The sequence below is a fragment of the Acinonyx jubatus genome, chromosome B3 (assembly GCF_027475565.1).
Source record: "Acinonyx jubatus isolate Ajub_Pintada_27869175 chromosome B3, VMU_Ajub_asm_v1.0, whole genome shotgun sequence".
NCBI lineage: Eukaryota > Metazoa > Chordata > Mammalia > Carnivora > Felidae > Acinonyx > Acinonyx jubatus.
In genome coordinates this window covers 54,078,241-54,094,531 of record NC_069386.1, presented here as the reverse complement: position 1 = coordinate 54,094,531, position 16,291 = coordinate 54,078,241, and the positions used below count along the sequence as shown (strand labels likewise).

The window sequence follows — 16,291 nt, the reverse complement described above, 5'->3', positions numbered from 1 at the left end:
TGACTGCCTGTACATCTCACCAATAGTTAATATTGAACTAAGTGATAAGCACCAGAAAAATCTTGCGAAAGTAGTTTTATGAGTAGAGATTAGAAGAAGACATTTATGTTCTGATACTCCCTGCATGTTCCCTCCCCCTTGAGCACTAAACATATAACCACCGGCTTCACACAGCAAAAATGCAGCCTTTTCTGCCTGTGGGTCCAGTCCCTGCGCTACTTAAATAAACTTACTGAGTTTATACATCTCAAGAATTCTTCCTTGAGTGAAGGAACTCCATTACCCGCACCCCCCCCTGCCCCCCAACACTGCCCATACCCATATGTGTTTGGCTCTAAAATCTTTGAAGACTTCCTCCAAGAACAACAAAATTTTTCATTTCTTCTAAGGAAGCCTCTTAGGTTAACCTTACATATTCTGATTTGGGGCATGTTCAGCATTTCTTCTGTTATTCATTTTTGTTTTGGAGTGGGCAAAAACATGGAAATAATTTGATTTGCTCCAAGGAAAAGGGCTTTGAAAATACACTTCATACAATATTTATTCAGGAGATGACTTGAAGAAGATAAATTGCTTTTATTAGGTAGGACATCTAGAAAGTGGCTCTCATCACTGATCTAGACATTACATATTTGTCATTGTACATCAGTTCTTTCCAATGTAGGAGATACCATTTAGGGAGGAATATTTTCCAAAAGCCCTCCAGCCCTTCTCTTATCATATTGTCCAGAACTGAGTCATATGCCCATCCTAAACCAATCACTGGCAATAGGAATTGGGGCCAATGTACTTAGCTCATGCTAAACATGAGTTAGCTCTTCAGTAGGGACAGCGTCTTGAGGGAAAGGAACAGACACATTCTGCCAAGAAAAAAGAAGTGGGTGATAATGTTGTGTACACAGTCAACATATCCCTATTTTTTGGATGTGGAATCTAGGCTCACTGGCAAGTGATGTAATAGATTCAAACCATCTTTGATCCTAATCACTTCCTCATTATTCTAACCTGAGAAAAGCATGGTTTGCACTAACTGGATTGGGGCTATGCAGCACAGACCTAATCTGGTTTTAAAAAGGCATCTCTTTAGGACAGTGCAATAACTCCTAACCACTTTTAGTACACAGGCCTCTTATCAATGATACAGCAGCATCTACATATATTTTCAGGGAAAGAAGCAGCATCAGTGTTAGAGATATATATATGGTTTAGGTTTATGGACAATGCTTGGTGAACATCTGGGTTCATAGCCACCTTAAAGTAATCCCACCGCCACTCTGGATACTTGCTCAGCTGCGCGAGAGTCCTTCCGTAAGCCCCTTCATTTCTTTCTCATCTGTAAAATGAAGATAAAAACATCTACTTTGAAAGGCTGTTGGAAGGATGAGGACAAAAGTATATGTACAGAGTACTATGATAATTGGCCCATTATAGACACCCAAAAACCATATGCTATTACTTGTGTTTACACATAGGCTAAACCTTAAGAAAACTGACAGGTGAGAATCTGGAAAAACTTTTAACCAATTACAACAGAGATTGGAACTCATGGGAATATCAGAAAGCATCATGATGTGAATAGTTGAGCATCCAAGAACCAAAATAACTGTTTAATGAACAAAGTCTTGCTAGAGACTTTGCAGGGTAGATTGTGAAATTGCACCATATTGTACAAAAATATCCAGAAAAACTGGCAGTCAATGAAACCATTAATACCTATAGAGCCATTGTGATCATGCATGAACTGGGTTCACCCTCTGTTCTTATAAAATGAACTGTTCCTGGAGTTCATAGGATTGGGGAAATACAGGAAGCAGAATTTGGTCTAGTACATTATGTACACAACATGATTAATGAAACTGTGAAATCAACTTTGTTGTGAGGAGACAAAATCTTTCAAACAAGGACTATGCCTGAATCAAAACAAAAATAATTTTAAAAACCACATTTTTGTCGGTTCTATTCAATTTATTCATCAGACATTTTAAATACAAAATTTAATTTGATCTCAAAGTTTCTGTATTATTGCCGAACTTTATAGGAGAAGCCATTCCGTTTATATTATTTTTAAAAATCAAATTTCTCTTTAATGACATTTGCCATTTTGATTTCTAATTAATTTGCTGTCCTGGTCCTCGAGGAAAAATGTTGTTATAATAATATCAAGAAGTTTTAGAATGGCATATTTACTGCTAGGAAATTCCTAAATGTCTTTTTTCTTTTTAGATGAACCATTACTGGTTGAATTTTAAAATTACAAAAAATGGTCCTATTGTATTATAGGTTCTTCGGTTGTGTTGGTGAATTCCTGGTTGCAAAATAACTTCCACATAATGTCCTATTCCATAAACCTCCATTAAAGAATAAAAGCTATTTTTTTTCCCCCTACATCCTACGAAGAAGGCGAGTTAAACTGATTTCACATGTGGAGAAGCCTGCTGAACTCATTTTCCTTCTTGGGAGCATAGGGAAGGAGGAGAAGGAGAGGGAAAAGGAAAGAAATCTCCTTTACAATAAATTCCAGCTCACCCATAAGCCAAGCGAAATAAAGACAGTAGAGGGATTAGGACTGTTTGGACTCTCGAGTAAAAAAAGTAAAAAGACCTAGATGAAATCAGTTCCTTAGGTGGGGCAAATGGAAGATGTTAACAATAGAGGAATCTGAGTGAGGGGTATATGGTGACTGACTATACTATATTTGCAACTTTTTTTTTTTTTTTGTAAATCTGTAACTATTTTAAGTGAAATTTATTAAACAAACAAAAAAAAGTCCTGCGTGTGACCCTTCTGGCTCTTCCACATGTCAACTGTGTTAAACTTGAGCAAAATGTTTAACCCCTCTAAGCCTCAAATTTCATTCATCCAAAAAATGACCATATGGAGCCTACTTCAAAAGACTGTACTGAGGATTAAATGAGCTAATGAAGTGCTGGACACAACACTCAGCATGAAGTTAGTGTCTGCAAAGTAATTATCATCATTAATGTGTGCCCATCAAAGGGCTGGGCATTGCAGTATTCAATGGAAGGCACAACCACTAAAAAGCACCGTGTCCTCGTTTCTTCCTGACTTCTCAATACGTGTAGATGGAACAATAATCTTCACAATCTCCTAGGTTCTAAAACCCCTTTTGGTGCTTCTCTTTCCCTTGATCTTGCATTCAATCAGGCAGCAGGTCCTGTTAAACCTACTGCCGTACTCTTCTCAATCTTGTCACCTCTTCACTCCAACCACTGGCTCCTGTCTATCTGTACCAAGATATCATCTTCCTGGCTTTCCTGCCTATTTCCTCTGTTCCTCCAAGCCCTCCTGCAGCATGGTCTCACTAATCTCTCTACATCATGCTACCTAACCTTCAGTAACTCTCCATTTTCAATGAACCGAATTTCTCATTCTTTGCTTTGGCATTCAGGGCCACCCATGATCTAGCCTCAATCTACCTTTCCAGCTGTTTTTCCCACTACTCCCCTTCATACACCCTTAGATCTAATTTACCCAAATCATCAACTAGTCGTGAGACATGCCTGAATCTTAATAGCAGACACCGAGATCCAGAGACACTAAGAAAATAGCCAAAGGTCACAGAATTTATAGCAAAGCAGATTTTCAGTCATTGATGGCATTGTAAATTAATACGTGGGGAGTATTCAACGTCTGCCAACATACAGCAGCGATGGAAAAAAATCAAAAGACAAGATATTAAAAACCAATGTATCTCTGAGGACTTGAAAAGTAAGGTTTCACCTGTTCTGGATCCAAAAGTAGTACAGGTGGCCAGGAGTTCTCCAGAGTATCAAGGATGACAAGTGTCCTACCTAAAGTGGAGAAAGGTAAAGCTAACTATTTAAACTAGTAACCCAGGGAGAGCTCCCTTAGCCCAGGGTGACTGAAAACAACAATCACTGCCTGAGGCCACCACTTATATACAAACTATGTACGTAGAGAGCCTGGAGGATACAGACATAGCCTTGTGGCCAAGTTGCCTGCTGGCTCAGTAACTGCATTGAGGATACCCCTAATGGACCAGAAACCACCTATGTGACACCTGCTCCCGAACTGGGGAAACACGGGGCCAGGCAGAGGCAACCACAAAAATCTAGACAGGGCGGATGGAGAGAACTCAGAAGGAAGAAAAAAAAACGTCACCTTCAGTGTTATACCACAGGCTAGAATTACATACACATGGGGAAATGAATTCCATGAAAGGTAATAAAAGTTAACAATTTGGATAGAACCTCACTCCCAAGTGACATCAATAACTACCCTAGAAGTAACCTAAAGTATTTTTAAGTCCTAAAAATAGAAATAGAATCTATTTTTTAAAAATTACTAAACAAGGGGTGCCTGGGTGGTTCAGTTGGTTAAGCCTCCGGCTCTTGGTTTCGGCCCAGGTCATGATTCCCAGCATCATGGGATTGAGCGCCGTGTCAGGCTCTGTGCTGAGCATAGAGCCTGCTTGGGATTCTCAATCTCTCTCCCTTGTCCTCGCCCCTCCCCTGCTCACACATGTACTGTCTCTGAAAAGATTTCTAAACAAAATAAGCAGAAATTACACAAAAAGTATAGGTACATACACCAGAAATTCTGGGCGTGAAATTAAAAACTCCATAAATGGAATACACAAAGAGTTAGCAAACCGCAAGACCACCCTGAGGAATTCCATGAGAGACACAGATAAAAATATACAAAAGAACAACTAAGAGACACAGAGAATGAGGTTATGTTTAATGAGACTTCCTGAAGCAGAGAATATATTAAATGGTGAAGCTATATTCAATTTCTTCAATTCTTCACCCAAATGTTACCATGTCAGTGTGATCTACCCCCACTATTCCATTTAAACTCGTGACCACCTCTCTATCACTCCTCCTTTCCCTTACCTGACCTGAGTTTTCTCCATAGCATTTACCAGCCTCTAACATACTCCATAAATTATGTATATTAACTGTCTCTCCCGACTACAATATGAGAGCTAGGAGGATAAAACTCATCTGTTTTGGTAAGTGCTATATTCCCTTAAAACATTAAAGAAGCAATTGTTACACATTGTAAAAATGTAGTGAATGAAAATTAATGGCTGAATATTTTTCATAATGGAAGAAAATCAGCGAGCCCTTGGTTTGAAGGTGAACAACAAAAACCTAAAAAAAAATGTTATCACACATTATTATGACAATTGGAGAGGTTTGAATTTAAATAGTGTTTATGTTTATCAATATACAATTTCTTAAATATGACAACTGTATTTATGTAGCAAATGTCTTTGTTCTTAGGAGATGCATTCTTGAGTATTTGATGACGAATTGTCATGGTGCCTGCAACTAACTTTCATAGTTAAGAGAAAAAACATAAATTACACATATGCATGTGTGTATATTTACAAATAAATATAGAGCAAATGTAGAAACCTAACGATTGGTAAATATAAATGAAGAACATACAGGTGCTTATTTTCTATGGATTATAAAGTTTTTCGAGATAACAAATTTTCAAGATAACATTAAGGAAAAATTAGTACATAGAAAAGAACTTAGCAGAATAGATAAAAATAAGAGAACTTCTGGGAGAGTAAGATACCAACAGTTCCTCTCCTCCCCACAAAGCAACGAAAACACTAGAAAAAAAGATAGTCCAAAACCACCTTTTCAGGGCTCTGGAAATAAACAAAAGGGAAATAACAACTTGAAAAGGAGACTCTGAGGCATTCTTACCTGGGGCTATTTCCATTTTCCTCTCCAGCTTGATAAGGTGGGCAATGCTAACAGGACAGGGATGGCAGTGAAAACTAACAGTTCCTCTTCCAGGGTGGGCTCACCTGATCTGGAGTGGAAGGCAAGAAGTGCATACCCAGTGGTATTGTTAGTAAAAACAGGAAAGTTAGAGGGACCAAAAAAAAAAAAAAAAAAAAAAAGGTGCATAGTTCAGCGTGCCTGAGATTATGGTCCCATGTGAGACTTGAATCCAGCAGACTAATGAAAAAATTAGCAAGAAGACTGCAAATGAGGGGCTAAATATGCTCTCCGCACATCTGTGCCTGAGCAGGAGGCTGCATGCATATATAAGGAAGATTTAAAGGGCCTAAGCTCTCCACATATCCCTGGGCTGACAGAGAGGGTGAACACATGTCACAAGACCTGGGAAGGCTCAGGGGGGAGTAAAAGTGGGGGAAGACCAAAAAAAACTTGCCTGAACTTGGAATGCATACCTCATACACCTACAGATACATCAGGAGAGGACATATCTACTGACTTAAGGCTTTTGACTACAATCTCTGACTAACCATTGGATGACCACTCAACTATAGATATGTAGGGGCATCCTCTAAAAGAGCCAGGCTCAAAAACTAAAACTACAAACTAAAATAACTGAGCAGAGAAATCAGCAGACACATGGCAGGAGAGAGATTTTTCAGATTAAGTCCAGGCAAATTACAAAGCAAACAAATTAACAATAACAACAAAAGCAGCGACAACCGTCAGGGGAACTAATGTCAAATCTGGAGTTGCTATACTATGTTACATAATATCTCCAGTTTTCAACAAATGTGTGAAGCATATAAAAAAAAAATAAAGTGTGACCCATATTCAAGAAAAAAACCATCAAGAGAAACTATGTTTGTGTTCAGATGTTGAATTTAATGAGTAAAGACTATAACTCACAGAAGAACATACACTGCATGATTCTACACAGATGAGATATCTCAAACAGTCAAACTCATAGAAACAGAGAGAATGGTCATTGACAGGAGGAAGAAATGGGGAGTTGCTGTTCAACGGGTATACAATTTTAGTTATGCAAGATGATTAAGTACTAGACATCTGCTGTACAACCTTGTGCCTATAGTTAACAATACTGTATTGTGCACTTAAATAACTGTTCATAGATCTCATGTTAAATGTCCATACCACAATAAGAAAAAAGGACTACAAAGCAACCAGTATAAATTTGTTTAAAAACTTAAAGGGAACAATGATTAAAGACTTAAAAGGAAATATGACAGGGGCATCTGGGAGGCTCAGTCGGTTAAGTGTCCGACTTTGGCTCAGGTCATGATCTCGCGGTTTTGTAAGTTCGAGCCCCGTATGGGGCTCTGTGCTGACAACTCAGAGCCTGGAGCCTGCTGCGGATTCTGTGTCTCCCTCTCTCTCTGCCCCTTCCCCACTTGTGCTCTGTCTCTCTATCAAAAATAAATAAAATGTTAAAAAAAATTTTAAAGGAAATAAATATGACAGTAAATCAACAGAGAATCTCAAAAAAAAAAAAAAAAAAAACCAAAAAACAAACAACCCAGCTCTTATTAAAAAGAATCTATGAGAATTCTAGAGTCAAAAACAGTAACTGAAAATTCCTAGACAGGAATTTTTTATCCAATTTAAAACACAAGATAATAACAATTGAAGAAATATGTACAGAGCCTCCAAGACCTGTGGCACAGCACCAAGGGTATCAATATACCTAAGAACCCCAGAAAGGGGCAGAGAAAATAATAAAAAGAACAATGATTTAAAAAAACCCTAATTTGATAAAAATATTAATATACAAATCCCTGAATCTCAACAGACCCCAAGTAGTTTCAATAGAACAAATGCACACCTAGACATACAGTGCTCAAACCATTGACAGCCAAAGAGAAAATTTTAAAAGCAGCAGGAGAAAAACAACTCATCACAAACAGGAAAACAATGGTGGCCCTAAGGCAGGGAAAAGAACTATTTAAAGTGTGGGGTGGACGTGAGGAGTGCTGGTGGCAACCAAAAATTCTAAATCCATCAAACTCTATCCTTCAAAAATTAATTTGAAGTATTTTCCAAAATAAAGACTGGCTGAGAGAATTTGTTGTTGGCATACTTATGTGAAACACTAAAAAAAAAGTCCTTTAGATGAAAGGAGATGACGACAGACTTGGTAACCTGAATCCGTGGGAAAAAATGAACAGCAGCAGAAACAATAAATATTAAACATACATATTCTTTTATATGTGTGTGTATACATATATATATATAGCCTCTTTTCTTCTCTTGAATTCTTTAGGAGACATTGTATAAAGCAATAATTATAATTATATTGTGTGGATATAAATATATGTATATGTGTGTGTATATATATATGAAATAAAATATGAATGTAATATATATGACAATTAATAGCACAAAAGAAGGGTAAGGAAATACAACTATGCTGGAACAAAGTACCAGAAGTTAGTCAATATTAATCTGAAGTAGTCTGTAATAAGTTAAGATGCCTATTGTAATACCTACAACAACCACTTAGAAAATGACTTAAAAAATAGTAAAACTTAAGAGTAATTAAAGTGGCGCATGCCCTAATAAACATGTTTAATACAAAATAAGGAGTACAGGAGTAATCCAATAATAAAAAAGATATAGAGAAAAGCAAATAGCAAAATGGCACATGTAAAGCCAACCATAATTTTATTAAATTTTATGGACTGAAATACTCCAATCCAAAAGCAAAGCTTATCTGACTATATGTGTGTGTGTGGGGGAGGGGGGGGGTGGGGAGCAAGATCTAACAACATGCAGACTACCAAAGATCCACTTCAAATTGAAAGACACAAATAGGTTAAAAGGAAAAGGACAAAAAAATATACGCCACATAAGCAGTTATAAGAGAACTGAAAAGGCTGTATTAATACCATACAAAATGGAATTTAAGACAAGAAATATCATTAGAGACAAAGAGAGACATTTTATAATAATAAAAGGTCAATACACCAGAAAGACAAACCAAATATAAAGGTATATATGGTTAAAAACAGCCCCAAAATACATGAAGTAAAAACTGACAGAATTGAAAAGAAAAAACAGACAATTTAACAATTATAGTTAGAAATTACAAATGTTCTACTCTCAGTAACTAACAGAACAAGCAAGCAGAAAATCAGCAAGGCTATAGCAGACTTGAGTAACACTGTCACCAACTTGACTTGACATTTTTTAACACTCCACCAAATGAGAGAATATGTATTCTTTTCAGATAAATGTGAAAGAAAGGTTCTCTAGCAAAGACCATATGCTAGCCCATAAAAGAAGTCTCAAAAACTTTGAAAGGACTCAAATCATTCAGAGTTTATTCTCCAACAAATAAATTAAAAATAAACAAATAAATTCAGAAAATACCCAATGCGTGGAAACAAAGTGGCACATTCCTAAATAACCCATAGTTTCAAAAAAGAAGAAATTAGAAAATATTTTGACTAAATGAAAACAAAAACACAACATATCAAAATTTATGAGGTACAGCTTAAGCAGTGCTTAGAGGGAAATTCAGAAGTTGAAATATCTATATTAGAAAAGTAAGGTTTCACATCAATAATCTAAGTTTCCACTTTAACAGTAGACAAAGAATGAATTAAATCTACAGCAAGCAGTAGGAAGGAAACAAAGATCAGAGGGGAAAGAAATCAATGGAATAGGAAACAGAAAAGCAATAAGAAAATCAAAGAAACCAAAAGTTTTTTGGGAAAAATAATCAACAAAATTGGTAAAACTATAGCTAAGCAAAGAAAAAAAGAAAGGTGACATAGAACACCAAAACAGGGATGAAAGACGCGACATCAACAACAACCCAAATTAAAAGGATTATAGAAGAACCAATTTTACACAATTTTTTTTTTCAGAAAACCGGGGGAAAATAACTTCCCCACTCATTCACTGAGACCACTATTACCCTTTGACCAAAGCAAGACAAAAATATCACAAGAAAACTAGAGACAAATATCCCATGTGGGATTTCACATGAAAATCCTTAAGTCACTATTAGCAAATAAAATCCAGAAACACATAAAACAGATTAAGCACCACGAAGAAGTAGGACATCTATGAGTCTCCAACGCCCTCTATATTCTGACATCACCCTTCAGATTAATGTAAATTAACAGTCGTAGCTTGGCTGTGTAGTCCCTTCATTTGCATACTAATCAATACAAACCTTCATTGGTGGTTGTGTGTAGAGGGTATAAGATAAATCCTATTGAAATTATGGACGTCAAAAAGTTTAAGGATACCATGAAAAAAGCAGAAACCAAGCATTTTTCCAATTCCAACCTTGATGTTGAGAATGGAGATGTGTGACAATGATTTAAAACCAAGATGAAGGGTGCCTGGGTGGCTCAGTGGGTTAAGCGTCTGACTTCGGCTCAGGTCATGATCTCGCGGTCCGTGAGTTCAAGCCCGGCGTTGGGCTCTGTGCTGACAGCTCAGAGCCTGGAGGCTGTTTCAGATTCTGTGTCTCCCTCTCTCTGACCCTCCCCTGTTCATGCTCTCTCTCTGTCTCAAAAATAAATAAATGTTAAAAAAAAATTTTTTAAACCAAGATGAAAAGGTAGGTAAGCAGTGAGCTAGATTTTCAGTTCAATTATATCCAGAGTTTAAAACTATCAATCACCAAACAAATCTACATGAAACATGGTTTAGGGGTTTTCTCAGAATGAGAAAGGAGACACCCCAACTGTTGGAAAAACGGCACTGGGTCTCCAGGAACACAAGTGAGACTTTGAATAGATGGTGTGTTCCTTCCTCCAGCTCATGTTAACACAAACTCTGAAACCCGGGACTAATTTGGAGGCTTATCTATATCTGGTCAGCAATTCAGGTGACAGTGCTTTCCAACCCTGTGGAAGGTTCACTTCTAGGCTCTTGCTTTTAGAGATGGTTATAAGCAGGAAGATGATAAACCTTGCCATCCATCCATCCAACCACTACCCAACTTAGTCTGGTTAAAAAAAAAATGCACGCAATCAACCCACAAACACAGTCCAGAATACAGTTCAGGGTAAGAGATATGAAGGAAAGCTATAATAAATGTTTTCAAGACGTACTTGCATTCACTGAAAACTTGCATATCCATCTCTAGGAATATGAAAAAAAAATTCATATAGAAACAAAAGTATTTAGGTGGTCATTCATTTCTGCATAGTTTAGTATTACAAGCTTAATTATAACCATTTACACATTCAATGCAATCCCTATCGAAATAACACCAGAATTCTTCACAGAACTAGAACAAACAACCCTAAAATTTGTGTGGAACCAGAAAAAAACCCAAATAGCCAAAGTAATGTTGAAAAAGAAAACCAAAGCTGGAGCCATCACAATTCAGGACTTTAAGCTGTATTGCAAAGCTTTAATCAAGACAGTATGGTCCTGGCACAAAAACAGAAACATAGATCAATAAAACAGAAAAAAGAAACCAGGAATGGACACACAAATGTATAGCCAACTAATCTTTGACAAAGCAGCAAAGAATATCCAATGGAAAAAAAGACAGCCTCTTCAGCAAATGGTGCTGGGAAAACTGGACAGCGACATGCAGAAGAATGAAACTGGACCACTTTTTTACACCATACACAAAAATAAATTCAAAATGGATAAAGACCTAAATGTGAGACAGGAAACCTTCAAAATCCTAGAGGAGAAAACAGGCAGCAACTTCTTTGACCTCAGCTGCTGCAACTTCCTACTAGACGTGTCCCTGGAGGCAAGGGAAATAAAAACAAAAATGAACTATTGGGACCTCATTAAGATAAAAAGCTTCCACACAGTGAAGGAAACAATCAACAAAACTAAAAGGTAACTGACAGAAAGGGAGAAGTTATTTGCAAATTACACACTGGATAAAGGGTTAGTATCCAAAACCTATAAATAACTTATCAAAATCAACACCCAAAAAACAAATAATCCTGTGAAGAAATAGGCAAAAGACATGAATAGACACTTTTCCAAAGAAGACATCCAGATGGCTAACAGACACATGAAAAGATGCTCAACGTCACTCATCATCAGAAAAATACAAATCAAAACCACGAGATACCACCTTACACCTCAGAATGGCTAAAATTAACAACTCAGGCAAAAATAGATGCTGGTGAGGATGCAGAGAAAGGGGAACCCTTTTGCAGTGTTGGAAATGCAAACTGGTGCAGCCACTCTGGAAACAGTAGGGAGGTTCTTCAAAAAATTAATAATAGAATTACCCTATGACCCAGCAATTGCACTACTAGGTATTTTTCCAAAGGATACAAAAACGCTGATTCAAAGGCACACATGCACCCCAATGATTATAGCAGCACTATCAACAAGAGACAAATTATGGAAACAGCCCAAATGTCCATCGACTGACAAATGAATAAAGAAGATGTAGTGTGTACATACATATACACACACATACAATGGGATACTATTCAACGATCAATAAGAATGAAATCTTGCCATTTGCAACATGGATGGAACAAGAGTGTATTATACTAAGCGAAATAAGTCAGTCAGAGCAAAGATAAATATATGATTTCACTCATGTAGAATTTAAGAAACACGACAGATAAACACAGGGAAAAGGAAGGAAAAATAAGATAAAAACAGAGGGAGGCAAACCATAAGAGAGTCTTAAATACAGAGAACAAACTGAGGGTTGTGGGGGGGGGGGCGGATGGGGGGACGGGCTAAATGGGTGATGGTCATTAAGAAGGGCGCTTGTTGGGATGAGCACTGGGTGTTGTATGTAAATGATGAATCACTGGGTTCTACTCCTGAAACCAATACCACACTGTACATTAACTAACTTGAATTTAAATAAATTTAAAAAAAATTACAACTTTCTGCCCACAGCATTAATAAGTTAGCCAATTCTGTACTATAAATGAACATAAAAATCTAAAACTGTGAAATTTTTTGCTAGAAGACGATGTTTATTTTGATTTTTAAAATGTAATATTTCAGATGAAAGAAAGGCTGTAAAACCATAAAAGACAAAGACAGTCTCTGGCTGTCACAGGAGATTTGAAGTAATGCAAATGTCAGCTAAAAAAAAATTCAGATTAATAATTTAAATAATGAAATCAGGACACAATTATATTTTGTGGCAATTCTTGAAATACTTCTTTTCCACTAACTGCAAGCAAGGATCAAAATTTGGAGTAGCTATTTCCACTCAAAAGCATGTTGAGTAGATCTACAGCTCCATTAAATGTGGCTCATTACAAACATTAAATTTGGTTGGCCATACATACATATCATCCAGATTCATATCTTATTCTGGGTGAATTTCAAACATGCCAATATAACGTTTCTATAATTACAAAAGAATCCATGACAATTCTATAGACCATATGCAAGTTTATTTAAATAATGTAACATTGCACAGAAAGCTAATTTGTAAGTATAAAAATAGATGGTTTGGCAACCACATATAAAGCACCACACAGAAGCAGATTACACATACATCATCAGGCCTTTGGAAGATTGAGGCACCATTAATATCTCAAGTAATTTTATAAGAATACTTTGCTCATATGATAGATGTTATTAAAACATCTCAAAATAGATAGAGCCCACAATTTTTCCAGTACGAAGTCTTCCCTTCCAGTTTTCTTGTCAATATATCAATGATTCTTCTTAAATACTGTACAACAGTCCAAATTGACAAAGGGGCTATCAAAACCACTATCTTGTTGGCTAGACAGAGGAGCAATCAATTTTCTCAAAGGCTGCCGACACACTGATGAAGGTGCTGTACTGCTCAGTTTTTGGAAATCTGACTTTACTAGATCAGCCTTATGATGAGGGGTGTGTCTCAGAGTCATATTGATCTCTGGCTGGGAACACAGGGTTTCTTCTGACAGGTCTGAAGTGTGACCACTCTGACGTTTCACTGGTTGACAAATCATACCATTTTTCTCTGTATCTGAAAGACAACCGGCTGCTGACGAGTGTTGGAAATTAACAGATTCAGCTGGTATATCCAGAGTTTCTTGTGGTCTACCATGTAAAAATGACACTTCGTGACTGTCGCAGGGCAAAGTGGCACTGTTGGAACGCCAGCCCACGGAGTCATCAAAGTCCCCTCCATCCTTTACTGGAGTTTCCCAAACACCCAAGCGTTGACTTTTCTCAGATGCAGCATTTTCACTTTCCATTAGTGGATTGCACTTGTATACTTTTAAACCGAGTCTTTCATTAGGACCTCGAAAAGTTGTATGTGTGGATCCAGATTCGGAAAGACTAGGGGTGTACCTAGGTGATGATTTACTTCCGAAGGATCCAAGAAAGGGGTACGTAGCTGAATGCTGAAGTGATTCAGAGCCAGTATCACTGCGGTCTTTCTTCTTGTGCAAAACAAAGCCTTTTTCACCTTCATATGGAACAAACTCAGGAGAAACATCATTTGGCAAAATGTCTAGATGTTTGTAAGTGTTTTCCCCAAACTGAGAGTCTGATTGTGACTCTTTGGAACCCATGTGCTTTACATCGCCATGCTCTGCATCCGCTAACCGCCGTCGTAGGTTACAAGCAGCCCTCCTCTTAGGAACTTGGTCACATGTACTCCTGGGAATACTTTGTATACTGTTTGATTTGCTTTCAGTATGATGCCCTGTATTCTGATTCACATCATTTCCTTTTGATTTTTCAACTCCCGTCATCATCTCCGAAGTCAGAGGTACTACTACTACATACGAGGGAACAAAATTAGGCGAAAACAAAATTAGGATAAAGTTAACATTGAAAGGGGAGGAAAAAATTATGTTTTCATGTATTTCCAAAGAATGTATGTATTTTCATCAAAGAAAATACATCAATGCTGGACATTTAAAAATATTGTTTTACAAATCTGCATTGAATAAAGTTAGGTAGTTGTTATTGAAATCTGACATTATTGTTGTGCATCTGATCTATTATTTCCTGCAACAGATATTCTAGCATTTCAGGAGCCAACTGCAAGTTTCCAATTCTGTTCTGATGAAGACATTTTGCTAGAAGAAACCCCAACACTCAACAACTACATAAGCATACCACACCCCTGCCCCCCACCCCCCCTTCCCCCCAGCACACACACACTAGCTAAGACACTAAATCTGACCAGAGGCAAAGCAGCCACATAGCATAAAATCAGAGGCATATCTCAGAAAAGTGTATCTTGGTCCCTACAGCATGGAAAGGGTTTGCTTCCACTGGGGACATTCACACAATTGCCCCAAATCATTAATACCCAAGGTTCACATCACCATTCTCGAATTTACACAATCTTTGTGTTTTGAAGAATGACTACCAATATCAGACTTGTGAATTTTTGAACAATCTCTGCTTCAAGCTTTCCAGAAGTTCAAAAACCCCATTTCCCCACAGATAGGTTCAAAATCTCCCAGTGTGACTGGAAATTTATCAATTTTTTCACCCATTTCCATCAGCTTTTGCTTTATATATTCTAAAGCTATTTTATCATGAGCAGAAAGAACCCATTTGTAGGTTCTTGGGAGTCTTCTTTACCATTATCAACTGTCACTTTAATCCCTCTCAATGTGAACTATAATGTGCTTAATATTGTATTTAACTCTATAATTTATCTACTATCAACATATCACTGCTTGGCAAATTAGTCTCCATTCCTTCATTTTGAATTTTTGATGTTTTTCTCATAGAGAGAACATATGTCTGGATTTTTAAAAAATGAAAATTATGGTCTTTTAATAAGTGAGTTTAAACTACTCACCTTTAGGGTGATTACTGATGTTTTACGCTACAGTAAGTTTCTATTTACCAAAGCTTTCTAGTTGTATTTTGCCTCTTTTGTGATTTTGTTAGATTGAAAACCTTTTATTCTGAGTTTTTCTCCTACTACCTTGAAAGGTATATATTCTATTTCTCTATTGGTTAGCCTTAAATTTTAATACACATACTTAAAATACAAGTTCCTGCTGCCCTTACTCTAGCCCAATACTGGGGCTGGAAAAGGGAAAGGAGAAGGATGATAAAGAGGGTGACCTCACCTGGTTACTGTTACTCTAGAACACCAACTCATTACCTCACTGGGATCCCCGAGGCATACTACTTCTCCTGCAACATACTGCCTTCATATGTGACACAGTTTTGCTACTGGTCCTGCCTGTAGCTCTCCTCTTTTGGCAGTTTTGAATTGAGGTTTCCATCTTCAGGCTTATACGGATTTCTTTCTTTCAGGGATTTCTCAGACCTTCTGGTCCATCGATTATTTGACTTTTTATTTTTTAATTATTTATGTATTTTTAAAAATGGAAGTACAGTTGCCATGCGGTGTTATGTTAGTCTCAGGCATACAACATAGTGATTCAACACTTCTATGAACATGCACTGCTCACTGCGGTAAGTGTGATTACAATCTATCACCGTACAAAGTTATTATAATAGTCTCGACTACATTCCTTATCCTGTACTTTATATCCCTGTGACTTGCTTATTTTATAACTGGAAGCTTGTACCTCTTAATCTCCAGTTTCGCCCATCTCCCACCTCTTCCCCTCTGG

At 37.2% G+C, this 16,291-nt stretch overlaps 1 protein-coding gene and 1 long non-coding RNA gene across 15 annotated transcripts in view; both read right to left on the bottom strand.

Annotated features, from left to right (window-relative positions):
• Positions 1-391: 391 nt before the first annotated feature.
• On the bottom strand, positions 392-11,900 carry LOC113601809 (uncharacterized). The gene is made up of 3 exons (XR_003423076.2): positions 10,838-11,900; positions 5,709-5,817; positions 392-1,333 (listed from the first exon to the last, which is right to left on the bottom strand). It is a non-coding gene; the product is annotated as an uncharacterized LOC113601809 (long non-coding RNA).
• Positions 11,901-12,682: 782 nt separating this feature from the next.
• CEP152 (centrosomal protein 152) overlaps positions 12,683-16,291 on the bottom strand; it is a 90,721-nt gene continuing 87,112 nt past the window's right edge. For 10 of the 14 annotated variants that reach the window (XM_027067210.2, XM_027067207.2, XM_027067213.2 and 7 more), the window contains one exon: positions 12,684-14,460. In XM_027067210.2, coding sequence (XP_026923011.2) covers positions 13,397-14,460 — 1,064 coding nt within the window. In that variant the 3' untranslated portion in view covers positions 12,684-13,396. Of the gene's footprint in view, positions 14,461-16,291 lie in introns of all 14 variants that reach the window. The other 4 variants (XM_027067215.2, XM_015063443.3, XM_053224050.1 and 1 more) reach the window with 3 other exon arrangements.